Raw genomic sequence first — 22,510 nt, forward strand, 5'->3', positions numbered from 1 at the left:
GAACTCATCAAATCCGATCCATTTCAATAGAACCACCCAACTCATTAGCTTACGATGTGTGAATTCATTAAGGGTGTGTTTGGTTGACAGGTTTAGCTATAAGGAATGTATATCAAAGTCATTGTTATTGTTTGGTTGATAGGTTTTTAGAACACTACTATGAGTTTTTATTACCTCATTAATTGCAAAAACTCATTCCCGAATAAAATAAGGGTTTCATTTCCCTTCATTCTCCTCTTTCCCAACTATTAATAATCATTCTCATTCCACTCTACTACTAAACATGCAAAATACTTTCACCAAAATCCATTACTATTACCAAGTATTTGATACTCATTCCGATTTTGATTCTCATGTGCAAACCAAACACACCCTAAGAGTTGCAACTAGCTTCAACCTCTAATATACAAATGCCATATGAATGGCCAGTAAGTGTACAAATGTGAGTCTTCCCATGGCTTCATCATTTGACCACAATAATGACACCATATATGTGATTTTTTTATGTAACGTTTCTATTAAGACATATTTAACAAAATAACAAAACAAAGGAATGCACTACCTTAAAACTCAAGAGGGATGTTTTGCCACCTAGTAAGTGTGACTAAGTGGGTGAAACATAATGTTTGTACCTAAAAGTCACAAGTTTAATTTTTGCCAACACCCTATCAATTGAACTCATCGTACAAGGTCATGCATGCAATTTACCTTTTTATATGTGATTTACCTGCTATTACATTAGAGCAAGCTAAGGTTTACCGAGCACACACTATTGATCGATAATTTTCTTCATTATTAAAAAAAATGTTTTGCCAACCTTGTGAACATGATTAATTAGTTTTACCCAATGCACACATAAGGTAGTGATTGCGTATTAAACTTTCCTTATTATTAAAAATAAAAAAAATAATAAAAAAAAAAAAGCTTATCCAACCTTGCAAAATGCAAACATGATTATTAGTTAGTTTTGTGCTACGTGGAGGTTACCGTTACGTAACGTTAATACACACATTTGGTACGTATAACATTGTTATCGGATTGAAATGTGTGAGAACCAACCACTCCCACCAACATTGTTAACAAATACCCATTCTCTTTCTCCTCTTCCCCAATTCAAGCAGTAAAACAACAAACGTTGTTGTTTTACTGTATGAACGACACAAAAGAATCATATAATTCTACAGCCCTCACCATATCTTTCTTCTTTCCCCTTCCTCCATCCCCATACAAACATGAGCTTAAATTGCATGGCTGACCCGAGCCCGAGAACCGACTCAACCCCTAAGCTAAGCCCAAGAGCCAACATGAGTAGATCCCCAAGTTTCAGCTTGTGGTTGGGGAGGATGGAGAGGACAAATACCGGCAACCTAAGCCAGAGGCCGGTTGCCGGTGAGAAGGGGAGGAAATCAGGCAAGTTTAGGTCGTCGTCTGAGGGGCACGGCTGTTGGAGCACACCGAGGCTGGTTAGGTGTTTCGGGATAAAGAAGGGTTGGATTCTCGAGGATCCGAGTAAAGCTGTCAAAGATTTACAGAAACATAAGAGATAAATTCCGTCTTGTAATTTTAGCTGACAAAGAACTATAAGTAGAAGATTTTGATTTTAGAGGTGCATGCAATGGTGTATATATACATGAATTGAACATCATGCATGTAGTTAACCTAGATGGATATATAGGGAGGGATAGAACCTGGCTGGCTAGGTTTTTGAAACATCCCTTTGTGTTGATTGAACTTATTTTGTATTTGCTCCTCCAAAATTGAAATTAATATAAGAGTTACGTTATTGATATTCCCTATTCCATTAATTTGTATAAATTTCTTCTTCTCCTAAATAATTTGCATAAATTGGTAAACACAATTTTTAAGCACAAATTATATAAGATCATCTAGGTAATATAATAGACATAAACATGATTTGACGATAAATTATAAGGGAAAGCGAACTGTACATAAAATCGCAAAATTAAAGTTAAAGTGTGTGTATATATATATATATATGCTCCACCTTCATATATTTTTGCATTTATGAGTGCACTGACTTGAATCTTCTACCAACTTTTATTTCTATATATTCAAGAACAATATACAAATTAAATACACAACATACTCAATATAATATTATAAGATAAACTATATTAATTTTTTTTTTCAAATTAAACTTTTCAATCTTCGGCAAGGTTTAGTCGTAGGAATAGAACCATCTACACTAAACACCATTGTTTCATATTGATTGTTTTTGTTGCGTGTCACCAAAATTTGTTCATTTAACGTGGAAATTGGTTCACCGTGAGACGTCTAAATCTAATAATACGATTCAAATCCCTTTTTATACAAGTGAACATGGACATCACCAACATACAATTGTTGTACTCTATTCTTGCATTTACTGATTTACTATCCTTTCCCAAAACGCGCACCCCAGGCCAAATGCTGCTATATGCAGTGTTTGGGTTTCAGCGGTTCAGAGCAAAAATACTGCTCCAAACCACTATTTTATCAAATGTAAATTTTGGCGTTTTGACAAAATTAGCAGATCTGTCAAAGTCTTGGCGGATCCACCATTTACCAAACAAGCCATGTATGTTGAAATGAAATTTCATTGTCTTGGACGAAAATGTTGGCTAGAAATGACGCATTTTCTAGCCGTGTTAAAAACTAAATATAAATTTAAGCTTTTGTTCTGTTTTTTTTTTCTTTTTCTTTTTCTTTTTTCCTTTTACAAATACATCATTACCTTTGTTCAAAATATTTTAAAATTAAATAAAAAAATTATTTGTTGAAGGAAAAAATAAATCTCTTCTATTCTTTTTTTTTTTTTTTTTTTTGGTCAAATATACATCACTTAAAATTCTATTTATCATGGCTTGAAATCTTGAAAGTCATTGGCAGCAGGGCTACAGGGTGAAGATGTTTCGCTGATTTGACGTTTAAATTTGGTGAAATGGATTCTTCCTATATCATTTATTTATTTCCTATATACTAAGTGATCGATAAATCGTAAATGGACCCGTGGCGGATCAACACCGACGAAATCAGATTCAAGCATTGAGAATGACCAGAAAACCGAACCCGGCCGACCCCGGGCTTGGCCGAGCCCAACTGGCCTAAATTTGGCCGTGTCTTGGCCAACTCCTCTACGGGGTCATCTTGGCTGACCCCTCCGTGGGATCATCTTGGCCAACCCCTCCGTGGTGTCATCTTGCCCGACCCCTCCGCGGGGTCATCTTGGTTGAGGCTTCCATCGAGTTGACGCGGTCTTTTCGGCATCAGGCACGGTCCAAGGTCGGTGCAACCACCCACCTCCTTTTCGGGGGTGGTTAGGGCCGAAAGAGGGCATAAAAACACTCCTCTATATCTCATTAAGATACATCTTATCCGAAAAACACTCTTGTCTTGTTATTACATCAATTTCTCCTTGTAATAGCATTGTAGTGGCTTTAATATAAGAATTATCTCCATGATTCAACCACATTGTCTCTTTATTGCGCATTTCTTGTCTATTTCTACCTTGTCAGATCTTTTTAACATAATCGGATTTACTAATTCGGGTTACCCGGTTAATTAAATCCATCACTAAGCAAACTTAAATTTGAATTAATTTGGTTAACCAACATTTTAAAATCGAATTAAATGATAACCAAAATTCTACCATAAAATAATTACTCAAATCGAAAAAGTTTAATCATCAACTAATTAACTAAACTTTATCGATTTGATTAGTTAATTCAATTGTAATCAAAATTTGTACACTTAATATAGTGTAGGACAAAATAATAATAAAGTAACACTGAACTTTATCGACTTTATCGATTTGATTAGTTAATTCAATTCTAATCGAAATTTGTACACTTAATATAGTGTAGGACAAAATAATAATAAAGTAACATTGCATAACACTATAGCAATAACAAAAAATGGTATGTGAAAAAGCCATGTAGAGGCATAAAGCACCCTACTTCAAAAAATAAGCTCAATAATATCCAACTTTCATAAATAAGATATCAAAATACTCTACAATGAAAAAAAAAAAAAGAGAGAGAGAGAGAGAGAGTTGTCAAACATAATGAGATCCATTGCTTCTAATTAAGGTCTAAGATGGATCACCTAAGCTAACAAATAGGGAAAGTACATACAACCAATATCTCTCACACCCTTGAAAGAGATTGTAACAGGAAATGCAAGATTTTATCTTAAGTTACAGAATGAGAAATACCATTTTCCTAAGGCACTTCTACAGATCTTGCAGTCCCAGTTGAGAGGATCCAAATCTTTTGATATTTGCATTAATATGCATTCATATCTAGGAGAGTTGAAAAAGGCTACAACAGCCAATATATAGACCCTCCCCTCCTAAGATGGAGGAGGGGTAAGTCAAAAGTGCTCAAAATGTCAATACACCTAAATTTGTTTTTCCATATTTGCAGAAGGAAATGATATTCTGCAAATATGTCAACCGTCCAGAAAGCAACTCACGAGAACCATTTCAGCTTTTCTTATTTCTAGCCTCTGCTTTCCAATGTCTCCGGCTTGACGTGAACCTTGGTGTTTCATTGTTAACCTGTGCAGAGACATCAAGGGGGATTCTGTCGTTTCGTACCATGTCTGCTTCGTTGCCTTGCGGTAGAGAAGTTTGGCTTCCATTGGATGACGTTGATTCTGGCATAGGGGTGGCCTCGGGGCGAACTTCTTGCTGCTTTAGTGCACGGGCCTTTCTGGCATCTCTTTTCCAATCTCGTGAGCAGTAGACGCGGGTCACAGGCACCTGGCAAGTATCGTTTACTGGTCTCGAGCATTCCTGAGCAATGGCATTCAAAGGCATTTCATAATGCTGTGTGACTGTCACTGGCACTTCAAGGAGGACTGGCGAACATTGGTTTTCAGGAAAGTCGGGAACCCTTTTAATGTTTAGTGGCGTTGCATACTCCTCGGGAGCGACCTTCACTGGTACTTCTGCATGTTGTGGAGTATATTGGTTTGAACCACTGTTAGGTGCCTTATTCATATCAGCTTGGAGACGTTTCCGAGCTCTATACCTGCGCTGCCGTTCTCGGTTTTTAAGACGACGGATCATAAGCTCGTCATGGCTCAACGACTGCTCCTTATTATCTAAAGGCTTCTCCAGAAATCCATCCATTGTAGTGGTACTAAAGTTCAGATCTTTTTCACTACTCAGAGAACCCTTACACAATAGATCTCGAAATTCTGCAATCCCAAGATGCCCAGTTTGATGTCTTCACTATGTGCTGAGCATGGGAATGGAACAATAAACGGGTACTGTATCATCCATATCTTCAGAGAAAAGAACAGTCTTTAGAAACATTTCATAAGGGATGGTGAAGTCTATATCTCAATGAATATAAATGCAGCCTGTGTATTTGGCAAGTTTTAGAAGAGAGAAGCATAGTTAAGAGCATAGCAAAATATAATCATAGAACAACAGAAAAGAATATGGAATTTTATGAAATCAACAGGGCCGACAAGCAAAGACTTGTCATCATCCTCTTACAGATTTCTCAAAGGCATTCAGCAGCTGAGAATGCTAAAATGCCTAAAGTTGTAGAAGGTGCTAGGCACCCATTGGGCGTTAGATGGGTGCCTAGCACCTAGCGCCTAGGTACATAGGTAATATAAATATATATTATATTTTTTGCTTTATTTTAAAATGCCCAGTCAAAGAAGCAAACCAAAGGTCAATTGTTCAAAGCACAAAACGCGCAAAAGCCAGTGCTGGTCTCAGATTCTCAGTTTGTTGAAGAAGTTGAAGAGGGAAAGCCTCACTACCTCAATCCAGCAACCCCAGTCCGATGATGGTGAGCAGCAAAGGCAAGCCACGAGTCCGATCTCCCAGGTGATGGCGGACGGCAGTTGTGAACAGAGTGGGCAATGGGTTGCTTGTCGTTGCGAGCTTGCAATGGTTGGCAACTCAGCAGAACGGCAGCCTTCATTGCGAGCTTGAAAGATTTTTCAATCGTTTGATTTTTGGCTGTCTACTATTCATTTCCTATTGCTCAAAACTAGATCATTTTGAGTGAAACCCTAAAAATAAAAATAAATTTAAAGCCCAAGTAGGCTTTTATCCGACTAATCGGCAGGCAAGTAAGTAAATGCCGATTAAGTCCATAATTGACTTGGCCTAGGGGCACCTAGCGCCTAGGCCGAGTTTTACAACACTGAGCTCGAGGGATGAAAAACCAGATATTTTGCTAAACAGCCGTCTTCCAGCCAAATGCACCTCAGCCACTTAGAATCCCTGGCACAACGGCACAATTTCTCAGTGAGAATCAAAAGATAGTATTCTGGGAACAGCCTTTCCACTCTCAACTACATAACATCTTATTTGAACCTATGTTACATGGACATGGCTGCAGGTGTCTAGTACAGGCATGGATCTAGAGGTCAGATTTACTCATTTACAAAAGTTGAATGGAAGGATATGGGGAAACAGCTAGAAGAATAGATAAAAGCACTTGGGAGTGTTGGCCACATAATTTCAGGGGACATCCATTATGGAGTCAATGTGGAGTTAAAGATCAAAAATGTTTATTATTATTATTTTATGCCTTTTGAATACATATTTTTATAAATGGTAATTGTTTATGATCAATTTTTTTAATCATGATGTGGTGGACGAATTTTAGTCAGCAAACTCCAAATGTGAGAGATTTTGCAATAAGGATTCTTAGTCCCACCACAAGTTCTTTAGGATGCAAAACAAACTAAAGTTTGTTTGAAGATGTATGAGTTGATAGGTTTATAAGTTACATTGTTAATTTTAATTTCCTCAATTTTGATAATGAATACTAAGAGTCAGTCTTCAATGATGGAGATGATTTGACTTGGGGGCAGCATTCCTAACTTTTGTCGCAAATTATTCTGTGGACCCGGGTCCACCTTGCAAGGTGGATCCGGGTTTTGAATGTTCACAATTAACATACTACCTTTTAAAAATTCACAATTTGTATACTACGAACACAAAATGTGAATGTTCACAATTTACCTTTTAAAATTTCACAATTTGTATACTACGAACACACAATGTTATCATACACAATTTATGTGTTTTGACTTAGAAACACAATTTATATTCTAGAAGTTCACAATTCCAATACTAAAAATACACAACTTAAGACCAGGGCCATGGTATAACAACTCAACTTTTATGGTGTGGATGAGGCCCCATATTCTTTTAGAAATATTACCAAATGAAAAGAGAAAGCTAAGAGGAATATGTGAAGGGGAAAGGACAACAAAAAGTTGAAACGTACAAGCTTATAAATGAAGAAGATGATAGAGAAGCCTATAATGAATAATGATGATATGGTTGACTTCTCAAGATGAGGATCTTGATTAGGATTACATTAATTGTATTAGTATTTATTATTAACTAATAATGACGTTTTGTGATCATTTGACTAGACAAATGTGCTTGTGTTATTATAATTTTAGCTAAAAAGTGTGTGCAAATCATTTACATATCCTTTAAAAACATTAAATTTTATGTTTGCCACTTCGTGTCACTCTTTGAACAAAAGTGACGCTTCACTTTGCACTTTAAGGCGAGATAGTGCCTCATCGCTTTTCACTTAAAAAAAGCGTTACACCCATAATGCATTTTTTACAATAAAAGGATTCTTTTTCTAAAGTTCAGCAGGTATATTTAAGCTTTTCTATAATAAAAAGGATCTTTGTCCGCAAGAAAGGCAAATTATTCTGTGGACCCGGGTCCACCTTGCAAGGTGGGTCCGGGTCCCAAATACACAATTTGCATACTGAATGTTCACGATTTATATATTGAAGGTTCACAAATAATGTTCACAATTTGCATACTGAATGTTCACAATTTGAATTGTGAACATTCAGTATGTAAATTGCGATGGGTCTACCTTGCAAGGTGGACCTAGGTCCATGGTATAACTATTGCGCAAGAAAGACCCATTACAATATTAAAACAACCGCAGCCCATTTTGATAACAAAGCAAAGCCAGTCAACATTCAAGAACCCAATAGACAGAATTTCTAAATCCGCCTCTACTCTAGGAACCCTCTTCTGCCTCTTTAACGGGAAGAGAAAATCACCACGCTTATTCTCAGCAGGTTTGGAAATTCTATTTCCCTCTAGGTTTTCCATCTCACCAAAAAATAAACCCCACTAAAAAAAATAATGCACAATATTAATCACTATATATGCTATCAAAACTAGAAAGCAATCTATTAGTGAGTGTGTGGCCAATTCTTTCAGAAAAATTCAATGTATCTTGTTTCTAGTACACAGGAGAGTTCAGAGTTCACAGAAATCCCGGACAAGGAAGTAGATCTATCAACCACTCAATGATGAAAGTTCAATCTTTTGTATGGTTGTTGTTGTGCACAGAAATGCTAAAGGCATTTGAAGACAAAATCAAGTCTTTGACTGAAGCTTAAATGCTTAATAGTTTTATCCCGATCTCTTGATCAAACCATAGTTTGCAGCATTTTTTCTATAGATCTTTGCAAAGATGAAGTTGCACACTTCTAAATCTCTCTCAGATCCTACAATCAGAACCCTTGTTGCCAGTACAATCTTCTTTAGTTGCAGATTCAAGATTAATGAAACTTAATAAGATACTAAAGCAAAATGGCTTTAAAATCCAAACATTTTCCAATTCAATTTTCGATCACAGCAATATTATGGACAACATAGTTATAGAAGATGGAAGTCAGCTAAATGAAATATTGAATTCCAAAAAGGAATCGACCTAAGGATTAAGGACCTTATTCTATGTGATAAAAACTTTATAAGGAGTTCCCTTCCTCTTAAGATTTAAAGACGTTATGCACATACAACGATACATATTCCCTTTTAAACAAAAACATCGGCGATTGTTCCATTAACCCTCCTTCCCCCTCTTATGGAGTTATGGTTCAATGGATTGTGTGTATAATTTGTCTCATATATGCAACCATGCCTCAAAGGACAAAATCATCGTAACTCATAATAGCAATTAATGAAGTATACTTAGACTTTAACATTTATTAGTTTCTTTTTCTCTTTACTTCTAATGTGCTCTGGAGAAAAATACAAAACCACTTAACAATTAAGTCCTGTTTCTAGTAAATTAACTTCTCCTTAGCGCTGATTCATCTAGTTGCCAACAAATTAAATCATTTTCTGTATATAAAAGCAAGAGCACGAAACAGAAATCGAAAAGAGAAAATCTATCACCAATGTTAGAAAATAATTTTTGGGCAATAAATACGCAAATTAAACACTAATTGGGTTGTAATCACATGAAGGGTATCTAAAAACCTAAAACCCTCGTTTCCTTCTTAGTCCCCTTTCCTGTTTAGAATAAAAAATAGATAAACAATCCAATGCAAAAATGGAAACCCAGAAAACAAAATATCGAGAAAGATAATCAGAATGAATAAATGAAGAAATAAGGAAGCATGAATATTGAAATGGACAATTGATATTGACCCAGTACCTGGACGGAGATATTGCCGGAGAGGAAGTTGTTTTCTTGGTACAGAGACGAGATCTGGGAGAAGACAGATTGAACTGGGAAAACGGTGAACTATCGACAGAGAAAAAGTTGGGATTTTTTGCAGTTTCGATAGAGTCAAAATGGTATCGAGCAAAACCGGCGGATGTGAAAGAGACAAAATTTTAGTTATATAATAATAATTAGGAATACCAACTTTCTAACCCTTTTCATGTTTGGTAAATTTTAATGGAATAAGAATAGTATTCATACGAAATGGAATATGTTTGGTAAATTTTAATGGAATAAGAATAGTATTTCATACCAAATGGAATAGGTAAAAAATAAAATAAGAATAAGAAAATTATATTTTTAGTCTTATTTTCTAATTTTGCTATATTACCTCAACTTTGAATAATTTTCACTTTTAGTCCTCAACTATTGTGGCATTGTCACATTTAATCATATTCTTTTAATTTTGTCATATTGCATCCATGACTTTGAGTAATTTTTACTTTTAGTCATCGACTATTGTGGCATTGCCACATTTAGTCATATTCTTTCAACTACAACCAGACTACGTCCTTCACTCCGCGGGTAAAGAGTAACTGCTCCTCGGGTATAACTATGAATGGTGTTTCGTGGAGTTTAACCTTCAGCTATACGTGTTGGGAGTTGTAGAAGGCCAGGAACAAGAGGATTTTTAAACACTCTTCGACATCTCCTGAGGAAGTCGTGCGCCATTCAAGGTTGTCTACAAAAGAGACATTTCTTATTGGCTACGAAAAAGCATCTGAAGTCATTAGGGAGATTGCGATGGATCTTCTGGTCTCGCCCGGAAGAAGGTTAGATAAAAATTAATACTGATGGTGCCTTCAAAAGGAGTATTGGTTTTGCTAGTGCAGGAGGATTAGCTCGTGATCACCAAGGGGAGTGGTTGTTTGGGTTCATAACAAAAATAGGGTTAACTAATAGCTTTGCCGCAGAGCTGTGGGGCCTAATGGAGGGTATACGGTTGGCAAAGACTAAGGGTTTAAGAGATTGATCATGGAGATGGACTCGGAGTCCGTTGTATCCTTGCTAAATGGTGAGGTCGAAGATCAAGGGTTCAGTTCGACTCTTTTTTTTTTTTTTTTGAGTACTACTGACTCTTATAGTTCGACTCTTATTAAGGATTGCATTTTCTTGATGAGCTTCTTCGATGAGTTATCTTTCCAGCACATCCTGAGAGAAGGAAACAAATGTGCGGACCATCTCGAGAATCTTGGGCAACTGGAGAGTGGGGAATCTCCGTTTTAGACTCACCTCCTGCTAGCATTGAAATGATTCCGGCAGCTGATGTCGTTGGGGCCACTTCCGTTAGAGTTTGGTAATCTTGTTTCACCCGCCGTTGACGGGGCATATCCACAAATAATAATAATAATAATAATAATAATAATAATAATAATTGATGGTTTATATTGTCTAAATCTAAAATTGAAAATAAATGACTAAATTGTTGAAAAATTACATTGTATACTCATAATAATACAGAAAAGAAGGGAGAGACAAGAGAAGAAGATAGAATTGAACACCTGAACTTAGAACTACTTTTCATTGATAAATGTAGATATATATGTTGTGTTTGATAAATGGCTGTTAGTTGATAGAGCTTTTTGAATTTTAACATTTTGGAGTTATAAAAAATTGATTAACCAAACACTTATATTAATTTTTAGTCAAATCAAACAACTAATAGTGGTCAAATAAGCCAAAATTAACTAATAAACTAACTATTTTATCAAATAGGGCCATATACATCCGATAATATCTGTACCTAAGCCACTAAATAAAGGGATAGTGGGATAATGGCCACTAGGTGCAAAGTATTCATAACATACATAATACAATTAAAAGACAAGACCTTATGATCTAGTGGCACCTGTTTGCACTCCCATATAAAAGGGGTGGGTTCGAATGTCAGTGAAGGGAATATTAACTCTTTGTGTTTCAGTAAGTTGAGAAAGCAGTTATGAACAGATACTGCATTGTCACAGAGTTAGTAATACTTAAAAAAAAAAAAAAAGAGACAAAAATGTGATTATCTCATTGCATATAAAAATGTATAATCAATACTGATATGCTCATCACCTGTGTTCAAATTTTCATTACCCATAATATACCCTCGTGTATGCAAAATCAGTTTGAACAAAACTCTAACACGCACGGACTCAGCCTGTCTTGGGCAAAAAAGTTTGGGGTGAGAGAGGCTCGAACTCTCGACCTCAGGATCACTCAAAGCTATGAGACCTACGCGCTAGCCAACTGCGCCACCACCCCGTTGTTTACATTTTTATCTACAAAGCTTAAATATTTAGTACTTCTCAAACCCATCCCTATTTCCGATATTGTCTTTTATACTCCTACTCCTATATTATCTTTGCAGTAAATAATATGGAGTAAAGCTGGAAAATAACAACATTATCAAACAATTAAGAGCCACATTTGCCCATACTCTAGCTTGAACGGCTGGCTTGTGGCTCGAATGTTTGGGATCAAGTCTCTCCAGTTTGTGTCAAAGACCTTGTGGTCTAGTGGCACCCGGTTACACCCTACATGAAAGGGGGTGGGTTTGAGTCTCAGTAGAGGAATATTCAATAGTACTAAAAAAAAAAGTCTCTCCAGCTTGTGTAGCTTTGTTTTCCATATAAGAGTGCAACTGGGTGTCACTAAACCCTAGTTCTAGTTAATATCAAGCAGTTTTTTTTGGTTGTCAAAAAAAAAAAAAGCCACATCTAGATGGTGATTTAGGAGCAACTTATGCATATTCTTCGAAGATTTATAGAAATGAAAAATGATATTTTTCCTGAATTATATGCTTATTATAATATTTTTTCTACCATGAATTATTCATAATCAACATTAGTCCCTTCAATTATTTTAAAACTGATGATTTCCCCCTTTCTGTAAAAATAGACATTGTATCCTTAAAAATAAAGGTAAAATAAGTATTTGATTTATTTTAATTTCTTCTCCACCAAATTATTATTTATATGTGTAAATGTGAATAACTACAAAAAAGAGCATACACAATTTGCAAATATTATAATTATTACTAACATTAGTTTAAAACTATAATTATAATATTTGTAAATGTGTATGCTCTTTTTTACATTTATTCTCATTCACACATATTAGCAATAATTTGTTGGAGGAGAAAAAACAAATCAAATACTTATTTTGTCCGTATTTTTAAGGTTAAAAATGCTCATTTAATAGAAAGGGGGAGAATCGTCAGTTTTAAAATAATTTAGAGGATAATATTGATACATGAATAATTTAGAAGGGAAAAAGCACTATAAACATTTTTTAAAGGGAAAATTCATTGAATTAACTCAAAAACTGCAACAAATAGTCTAGTGGGGAGGACTCCCAATAAAGATGAACAGACTAAGAGTCTGTGCTCCTAACTAGGGAATGAGCCAACTAATTCATATTATTTAGAGAAAAAAAAGATGACATTTTCCCTTCAGAAAAATTAACTTATTCTTCTTAACTTTCTATTCTATATTTATAACTAGTTTTTCTTATGCACGATGCGCAAAAAATAGGTGCCCAATATTAATATAATTTAAATTTTAGATATTTGAATTATTGTAAATAATAATAATAATGCAAAATATTTTCATAAATTTTATATTTATATTTTAAGAAGTAACTAATATATAACTCCAATATATAATGTGTATATATTATTATTATTGAAGAAAATAAGAAAATATATAGTGGATGCATGTGCATGGTAACAATAGTGGAAAAGATAACGAAAATTATAACGGTAGGGGTATGTTTGTCTAATATATTGTAAAGTATAACTTTTATAGCATAATGTACAAAAAACTTAACGGAAAAAATGGACATAAAGAAAGGGTATAACATTCATTTACACTTATTATGTTTTTAGAAGTTATTTGCATGCTTGTTTCGTTTTTTAAGTATATGATGAATCGTTTCGATATATTCATTTCTCGAAAATTATTTATGATTTACCATGAGAGTTAAAAGTGTTTGGTTCTTGGAAAAAAATTTCATTTTTCTGGATAAATGGAAATCAAGAAAAATAAAATTGTGTTTTTAGCGTTGTTTTTTATTTTTCCAATTTAACGAAGGATTTTTTTTGAAACAACTTAATTTTTTTTCCAAAAGCACAATGCTCACAAAATTGTAATTTACCTGTACCTGAACCACATAAGAGGTCTTTCTTGTTCAGGATATGCGTGCCTTTCTCACTCATATGCCCCAGATGCATATGTCATAGTTGAGTGAGATCAGCATCAGACATTGATGATGATACTGCAACTGAACCTGTCATAGTACTGCCGTGCAACACGTACAAGCTTTCAGAACGAGAAGTTTTCATGAGAACAAGAGAGCCTTTTATAACATTCAGAACTCCACCTTCAGCTATGTACTTGCACCTCAGAGATTTCAAGGTACCCAAGGATATCAGATTGCGTTTCAAATCAGGAATATACCGAACATTTGTAAGTGTCCTGATAACGTTATCATGAGTTTTAATATGCACACTTCCAATTCCACTAACTTTGCATTGGGTATCATTACCCATCAAGACAACTCCTCCATTAACTGGTTCTAGAGAGACGAATCAATCTTTGTGAGGACACATGTGAAATGTACAACCAGAGCCCAAAATCTACTCAGTTTCGCTCAGTTTTTTTGATTTGATTATCCATTAAAGTATTTTATAAATTTGATTAATTTATTTTAAATATTAATGGAATTATCTACAACTAAATAAGGGTTTCAAAAAAAAAAAATCTACAACTAAATAAGAGTACCAACCTAAACTAAAAATGGAAAAACCCCGCCATTGCGCCACTCGGACTTTTTCAACTACACTAGTAGTTTACCCGTGCGATGCACGACATAAAGTAATTCTATTCATTAATCAAAGATATTTGACTATATTACCAGAATGGAGTAAAAAATGTGTATTGCATAAAGAGAAGTTACAAATTATTAAACACTTCATGGTATACAACATTGGTAGTGTGATTACTACTATCTGCCCCTTCATTGGCTATCAAGATTTTCAAACCTTTTGGGTTACTAATCCTTGAAGCAGCAACGTAAAGTTGACCGTGGACAAACACTGGCTTCCTTAAAAGTAAACCTACATGTGACAAAGTTTGACCTTGACTTTTGTTTATAGTCATTGCATAGGACAACATTACCGGGAATTGTCTTTTTTTTTGGAATTTAAATGGAAACCTTATATCAGTTGGTGTCATTGACATTCTTGGTATCAAAACAATCTCACCAGCATTGTTCCCAGTTACAATCTTTGCTTCAACAACGTGATTAGATAACCTTGTAATCACTAGTCTTGTTCCATTGCAAAGTCCAAGTGCGTGATCTATGTTCCTCAAGAGCATTATTGGTGATCCAACCTTTAACGTTAATGCATGATTTGGTATGCCAGAGGCTTTCAGACCATTTAGAAATTCAGGAGTATGCATATCAGAAAGTACACCATTACTTGAGTCTGATTTACATACCGTGTCACAACTGAGGTAAGTCTTACTCTCAGCAATATGTAAGTCACTCATATATTCATTGATGGCGTTGACGACATCAAGTGTTGGAGCTAGTATGGCACGGCTTTTCATGTACTCTTCATCGCATCCCCTTTCCTTGAACAATGGAAATATGGTATCAACAATTGTTGATATATTGTCACTAGATGATGGCAATAACATCTCAGAAGGGATTTGCACATTTGCATAACCATCGTTGGGTCCTCCGACTTTGCCATCACCAATATCAGCTAACCATGTTGCAAATTCTTGAACTTGTTGCATATTAACCCCAGGTTGCATGGTATTTAGTCGCAAATTTTTGGTCAGCCTAAGTACTTTACATGTTGCCCAAAGATAAGAAGCATTTATTGTTGCTTGGACAATATCTTGTCTAGATCCTTTAGGAATGACTGGCAGTATTTGTCTAAAGTCACCTCCAAATACAACTGTTTTTCCTCCAAAGGTTTTCCCCTCACTGTGAGGATCTTTTGATCTCATTAGATCGCGCATAGTTCTGTCTAGAGCTTCAAAACAGTGTTTGTGCATCATTGGTGCTTCATCCCATATAATAAGTTTAGCCATAGTCATGAGTTCTGCAAGTTGGCTGCCAGGAATGATGTTGCATGTGGAGTCCTCTGTTAACACAATTGGTATTGCAAACCTAGAATGTGTTGTTCTTCCTCCAGGTAGTAACAGTGATGCGATGCCACTTGACGCAACATTTATTACAATATCTCTAATGGATCGGATCTTGCATGATATTGCATTCCAAACAAATGTTTTTCCTGTACCTCCATAGCCATAAACGAAATACAGACCACCCATGTTTTGGCTTACATCATTGATAACAGTATCATAAACCACTCTTTGTTCATCAGTTAGCTGCTCCTCCATTTGTTCGGTCTCCTTACCTAGTGCAGCACGGTCGTAAGCCATCTCTTCAAAAACCAAACGATTATGAACTAACCATGAATCGTCAAAGTTTGGAATTGGCATTTGAGGATAATCTTTCAAAGACTTATTGTATAACTGTAACAGTCGCTCAATTTCAATCAATACTAAATTCTTTTTTTCCTCCTCCGATAAACAAATATCTACAAAGAAAGGAAAAAAAAGTCATCGTAAAAAATACAACAGATGAATACAATTGTTGGGTTTACTAATTTAGATCAAACAAATCCAAACTCAGTAAAATACCTTTATCCTGCAAGGCTGTTCGTCTGTTGTATTGCATGTCTTCTGAAAGGTGATGCCATACTGCATTCCAAACATTTTCAGGTCTACTCACCAAGTTGGACGTTAATAAAATTACAAAAAGTCTTCTCATTGCCTTTGCAGTAGACCACTCGCTTGCTTCATTGATTGCATCGATGTATTCTTTATCATCGTCTAACAAACCCCTTGCATAGCATGCATCTCGAAAAGTCGGATATGTGACACCTTGAAAGGTCTTGATGTCTTCAAAATTTGTAGGACCCCGAACTACATTCAACAGACATCTCAAATAATATATTTCACCACTTCCCGGAGGGACATAAAAGATGCGACCAATTGCGAATCCCCTTTTCCGTGGATGCCACTGTCTGATATCCTTCTTCCAAACAAACTTGGTAGGCATGTCAATATAAGCCAATTGTTTAGCAGCATCAAAAGTCTTGTTTGCATCGAACTATGCAGTGAACATGCTTTGATTTACCGTGGGTCTGTTGAGAACATCTTCTATCTTGTCATCGTCCTCAAATATAATAGATTGACAATCTTGCAAGTGAAAGCTAAGTCGTTCTACGGGAGGTTGCCTGAATTGGACGTCGTAGCTAAGGAGCCTCCATGCAGCTTCGCATGCAGATACATATCTGCAATAATAAAACATGCTTATTTCATCAACAACCTCATCTTAACCATCCTCGTTAGTACTCTTGTAGAACTCAGCAGTCACCCTGTCATTTCCTTTGTTGACATACTTGAAGAGGTACTTGATTGACCTCGACTGGTTACACCATTTAACATTGATGTGTGCTTTGTATTTGAGAAGTAGGTATCTATTATGTGGAACCACGTATCGACTATCTAATTGGACCTCATTCTTTTGCACAAATCTACCATTATCAGGACGCTTGTATATTGGGTATCCTTCAGCATCCCAAGAAGAAACCTCAACAAATTTCTTCGGAAAGTGTTTAGAACACTTGTTGTTCACCATGCATGGAGAGGTAGTCTTGTGTAGTCCACATGGTCCGTGAATCATAAATTCTTCTACAGCTTTGTAGTACTCATAATCTTCCTCTTTGTCTGGAATTTCAGCAGAAATGAAATTGTCCATGCATGCGGCTGTGGATAAGCTTTGTACTATTTCAAGGAAGATTAAAATGTGGGCATGTGGTAACCCACGCTTTTGGAATTCAATAGTATAGACAACTGCAAAGATATACCACAAAGTATGAAATCTTTCTTTTGCAATTTCTAGTTAAAATAGTGCAAAATAATTGATTAGTATTTGGTAAGAAATAAATATACCTGCTGTGACAACACCAAAGAGATGACCTGCCCTTATCTCTTTAACCAAACAATCAAGCTTCATTTTGAAGACCCTACATACAATATCAGGTATGTCTTCAGCCTTCAGCTGACATTTTTTCAAGTACCTTTGTATTTCTGGCCACTTTGGATTACAGGTAAACGTTATAAACAAATTTGGATATCCCTTGTGTCTACATATCGCCATCGCATCCTGGTAATTCTGAATCATGTACCTAGCCCCGCCTGTGAAGCTTGATGGTAAGATGATTCGTTTACCTTGACGGGTTGTATCCACTTCACCTCTAGTCAATGCATCGGATAGTCCTTTGTAGGCTTCACACCTTAAAGCCTTTTGATTGTTCCTAATAAACAACAACCTGCTGGATTCAACCATGGTGTATGCATCGACCAAAATTTGTTGGAAAAGTCTCTTGGCATATAGTATTGTTGACACTTCATTAAACCTATCATGCATCCTATATGCGAAGAACTCACGTTGTGAAACACGGACTCTACCTCCACTTTCCTTCTTCCTCGAGATGTTGAATTAAATATCTTCCCTATAACCGTCTTCTCCATAGGGAAACAGTAACGGATATTGCAACGGCAAATAAGCTGGGTTAAGCTCATTTATCCTCTTTAGGGATCCTGCATTAGTCTCCACCAAAATATCTCGGTTACCTGACGTAGGGGATAAATCTCCTACAATTAAAGCAGCAACCTCTGATGCAGTTGGTAAGTTGTAAGTCCGTGCATCACCGTTTCGCTTGCCAATCAACCTTATCTTATACTCTACACTTGGATTATTCTCCATTTTGGATTTTGCAAAACGGAATGTTTTAACTAACACATTATGCTCATCCAAATCTTGCTTAATATCTTCCACTATATCTTCCTGTAGTTTGCCGTCATCATTGTTACCCCTGTTACACAAAAATACAACAGAAATAGTTATTTGTTCTCAAGCTGTAGTTCGTACTGGTTATTAAGATAATATATATAATAATTTGTAAATAAGAAATAATATAATAGAAGTGATTATCCGAATGCATTGATGCGATTTTGAATTTCATTCTCTGTGTCATGTATGTACAGTTGGGCAAATTTTGGGCTGCTACCATCTTGAGGTCTTAGGCCTCCCATTAGATGAAAATTCTGACCACTAATCCTAAACATTGGCGGACAAGAACCATTGTTTATAGATTTGTCAATCTTTGCTCCTAATGATGTAAAAGAGAACATACTATTGTACCTACGAATGTTGTGTAAAAATACATTTCTCTTCTCTCCATGACAAAAAAATAAATCCAAAATACGGCTCGGAGGTTTTATCATTTTTGGTAACTTGATTTTGCCATGAGCACAACATCCTGGGTATTTGACACTACCATTGCGGACATTCTTATTAATTCGTTCCTCATACCAAAAAATAGCATTGCAATGATCGCAAATATTGCTTGGGTCACCAATATCACTGTACTGAACTGCATTAATGAGAGAAGGCAACTTAATAAACACTGCACTGTATACCTTTTCCTATTATGTGTTCTTGAGAAAAAAAAAAGGATAAACGGCAGTAAGACAGGTTATGCGTATTACCATCCTCGCTGGGTGACCCTTGATCCTTGATCTGAGCAGCCTCTGCAAACTCAACTTCTAAACACCGGTTGACTTCATGCGCATGACTTTTAAGAGTGGATCTATTGCTTTCAACTGGAATACTTGATCCGAAACACACCTGACTGGCCGGCAAACCTGTACGGCAATGGGCTATGTAAACAAATATGTTATATATGGTCAAACGTATTAGTTTGGGAAAAAACAATATTTAATTTATAGTAATCAGTTAACAATACCTAAACCTTATGATAGAGAACTAAGCTTTATTTGACTGGGGGTTGTAAATCTATCATTGTTATGCGTTGAATACTATCGGACCGGTGTTGGGTTGCTTCTTGTCATGTTCACCGAATTGAAGCATTCACCTAACGTTTGATGAACTGCACATTACAATGTGCACCATCTTACAATAAAATACGGCTAACTTAGGCATTAATATGGACGGATATGTATAGCTAGAAAACTAACCATTAGTGACATCAGACAATGGAAGAGTGCCATGCATGTTGAACCGCCACTGTGTATCTGCATTTAAAATTAAAATGAGTACTTGGTAAAGACTTAGTTAATTTATTTACCAATCTCAGTAAAGTAATTCTATTAAGAAAGCAAAAAAGCAAATCTATACCTTTGTTACCCCTTAAGATATGCTCAGATTTATTGTTTGAGCTAATGCTCGATTTGATTAAGTTACCACCTAAAATAAAAATATCAAGTTGCACAATATTAATTAACTTGAATTAATAAACATTAAAGCTATGGCATAATCTTTCATTTAATTTGGTGTTGCAAAAATGTAATGACTGTATTGTATAGTGTAAATGGTTAGCAAACAACTTACTTTGAGTTATAATGCTCAATGGGGAATTCAAAGTATTTTCAAAAACACCGACTACACATGGTTTTGAAAACTGAGATCGTTTAACATTCCTGGGAGTTTGGAGAGGGTTCGCCTTGATTGATGGATGGTTTTCGTTTTCTGATAGCATACGCCACAAATACAAATTAAACAAAAAAAAAAAGGAATATTACTATGTGTTTGACAAAATAAAATAATTGGTTGCAGAAAATGTTAGCAATAAGAACCCTATAACAATTTACCAAAGGGTAAAAACAAAGGGTAAAAAGAGGTATTATAAGCCATTATAATCGGTTATAGGCAAACCAAAGACAACACATCCTAATACTATCATAATATAATTTTCCAATACAATTATGAAATTTTTGGTCCCCTAAAGCAATATTTGTATATTGGAGAAACATACAAATATATTTTAATATTTTTAAAAAATATATATATATATTTTAATAATTTCATGCCAACTATGTCCTAATAATTCATGTTAATCTTGAGCCTACACTACGCACAGGTGAACTTTGTCATTCTCATTTCTCTATGTTCATTTCTCAGCTCCAAAACAATCCCTGCGGATTGTTTGACATTTCTTTCTCAACCCTAATGTTGTTTTAGCTCGAATCTATTGTCCTTGGGTTCTCTAATCTGCAAATTTTGTCATTCTCAGTTGTCTATGTTCATTTCTGAGATCCAATTTCTTACCTACGCATTGTTTGACATCTCTTTATAATTTCTGGTGTTGCTTTAGCTCGAATTTACAGGGTTCTTTGGAGAGGAATCCAGATTCCTCTCGGCTATGGCTAGAAATAGAGCTCATCGGTTCTTGGATTCGTTCACTCAAAAATGTGCTCTACCTAAGAATCTATTCGCCGGTGACTCTAATGCGATGGGAGGACTCAGATCTAACAGTTCTATTCGAACCTATTGTTCTTGGGTTCTGTAATCTGCAAACTTTATAGGGTTTTCAGAGCAGTATTCGAATTTTCGAATACATTGACGGTAAATATCTATCTATAGTAATTTTGTACTAATTATTGCTCTGATTTGTGATAGGTTTACTTAGATGTGTTCGCATGGTGTGAAAAATCCCTGTTTATGTTCTATGCTGATAGCAATGAGGCAATCTTTCAATACCATGATAGCACCATTTTCGTACGTATTTTATATTAGAGGATTCTGAAATTGTTCAGTTACGAACCTAAAACCCAAACTAAATTTCACATATGATAACTTAACTGAAATTTGCATATGTAAGGGGTTATAAACAAAGAGACATAGAGTGTGTACCTTTGTTATTAGAATGGTGCTTCCTTTTACTGCCTATGAGAGTTGATTTCGTTAGTTGCTTCATCTTTGCTGCTAGGCAATAGTATGTCTCTGTCTTGAATGTAGAACTTGAGTTTCAATATTAACTTGCTATGAACTAAACCATTAATTGTGTATGAGTTTACTGGGGTGCAATAGATACTGGGGTGAATTCCATCCTTTAAGAGTATGTACTATTGAATTTCACTGGAAGCTGCATCAACACATACTACAACCCATTTTATAAGCTTTATAGATGCTTGGAAATCCCACAACTCTAGAATACGAAGAGTTGGCTGCTGTATTGAATGCTGTTATCAGGATTATGGGGATTTATCATACATTTTTTAATAATGCCATATTCTGATCTTTAATTCTTTTTTTTTTTTGAAGTGATTCTTAAAATGTTAAATCATTTTAATAGTACTCTTATATTTACATTTTCGGAGTTCCTGTATTGTCTATAAGGGCTTTTTGGAAAGCTTATCATTTTACGGGTCTCTCCCGGAGAGGTATGTTTTGGTTTTTTTAACATTTGTTTCTTTCTTCGCTATAAGTATGTGTACTGACATTTTTTTTCGAAGTCTTTGCAAAGGATGATAATTAAATCTGATGCATGTGAACACAATAGAACTTATTCAGCATCATAAGCCCATAAACCCAAGCTTTTAACTGATTTTGGGTTAAGTTAAAAAACAGTAAGCATACAATTTTTAAAATTACAGTCTGAGTCGATCCAAGATTATTATTAGTTTCAATTGACGACATGTAGGTATCTTAGATGCCAAATGTTTTCATCCTGTAATCCTCTAATAATATTCAATTACAGTTTTTAGATGATAATTGTTTCAATTATACTTATAATCTGTAAAATTACAATGTAGTACGAAATACCCTGCAAAAATCAATAACAAAATTTTCAGATTGTTTTTTGCTGCTTCATTAATCTAACTTAACTGAAAAGTATACGTAATTGTGGACTGAAAGTATAAAAGTTCTATTGAAAGGTACTCCTTGCTGACTACATGATGTGAATCTTTCAGAATCTGAAAATTTGCATTGACAAAACTTTTATAGAATAACTTAGCCTACTTCTAATTACATTGTGTAGAGAGTGGTTGTTTTTTTTTTTCACAAAACACTACATTTCCAGTTGTACGAAATCTAATTTG

The 22,510-nt window shown here is 35.3% G+C and overlaps 2 protein-coding genes across 4 annotated transcripts; both read right to left on the reverse strand.

Moving 5' to 3' along the window:
* Positions 1 to 4,051: 4,051 nt before the first annotated feature.
* On the reverse strand, positions 4,052 to 9,614 carry LOC116030755. 3 transcript variants are annotated; one of them, XM_031273081.1, is made up of 3 exons: positions 9,465 to 9,614; positions 5,782 to 6,250; positions 4,052 to 5,289 (listed from the first exon to the last, which is right to left on the reverse strand). In XM_031273081.1, exon 3 carries the CDS (start codon positions 5,132 to 5,134, stop codon positions 4,484 to 4,486), a length of 651 nt encoding a protein of 216 aa, XP_031128941.1. In that variant the 5' UTR covers positions 5,135 to 5,289; positions 5,782 to 6,250; positions 9,465 to 9,614; the 3' UTR covers positions 4,052 to 4,483. The 3 variants fall into 3 exon arrangements, with proteins under 3 accessions (XP_031128941.1, XP_031128940.1, XP_031128942.1); XM_031273080.1 differs by lacking the exon at positions 5,782 to 6,250; XM_031273082.1 differs by lacking the exon at positions 5,782 to 6,250 and having other exon boundaries at positions 4,052 to 5,367.
* A 4,138-nt stretch (positions 9,615 to 13,752) lies between these two features.
* Positions 13,753 to 18,032, reverse strand: LOC116029887. The gene is made up of 6 exons (XM_031271932.1): positions 17,555 to 18,032; positions 17,002 to 17,455; positions 16,737 to 16,893; positions 16,238 to 16,634; positions 14,733 to 16,134; positions 13,753 to 13,993 (listed from the first exon to the last, which is right to left on the reverse strand). The coding sequence occupies exons 1-6, from the start codon at positions 18,030 to 18,032 to the stop codon at positions 13,753 to 13,755; spliced, it is 3,129 nt and encodes a 1,042-aa protein (XP_031127792.1).
* Positions 18,033 to 22,510: the final 4,478 nt, after the last annotated feature.

Source organism: Ipomoea triloba, chromosome 9, assembly GCF_003576645.1.
Source record: "Ipomoea triloba cultivar NCNSP0323 chromosome 9, ASM357664v1".
NCBI lineage: Eukaryota > Viridiplantae > Streptophyta > Magnoliopsida > Solanales > Convolvulaceae > Ipomoea > Ipomoea triloba.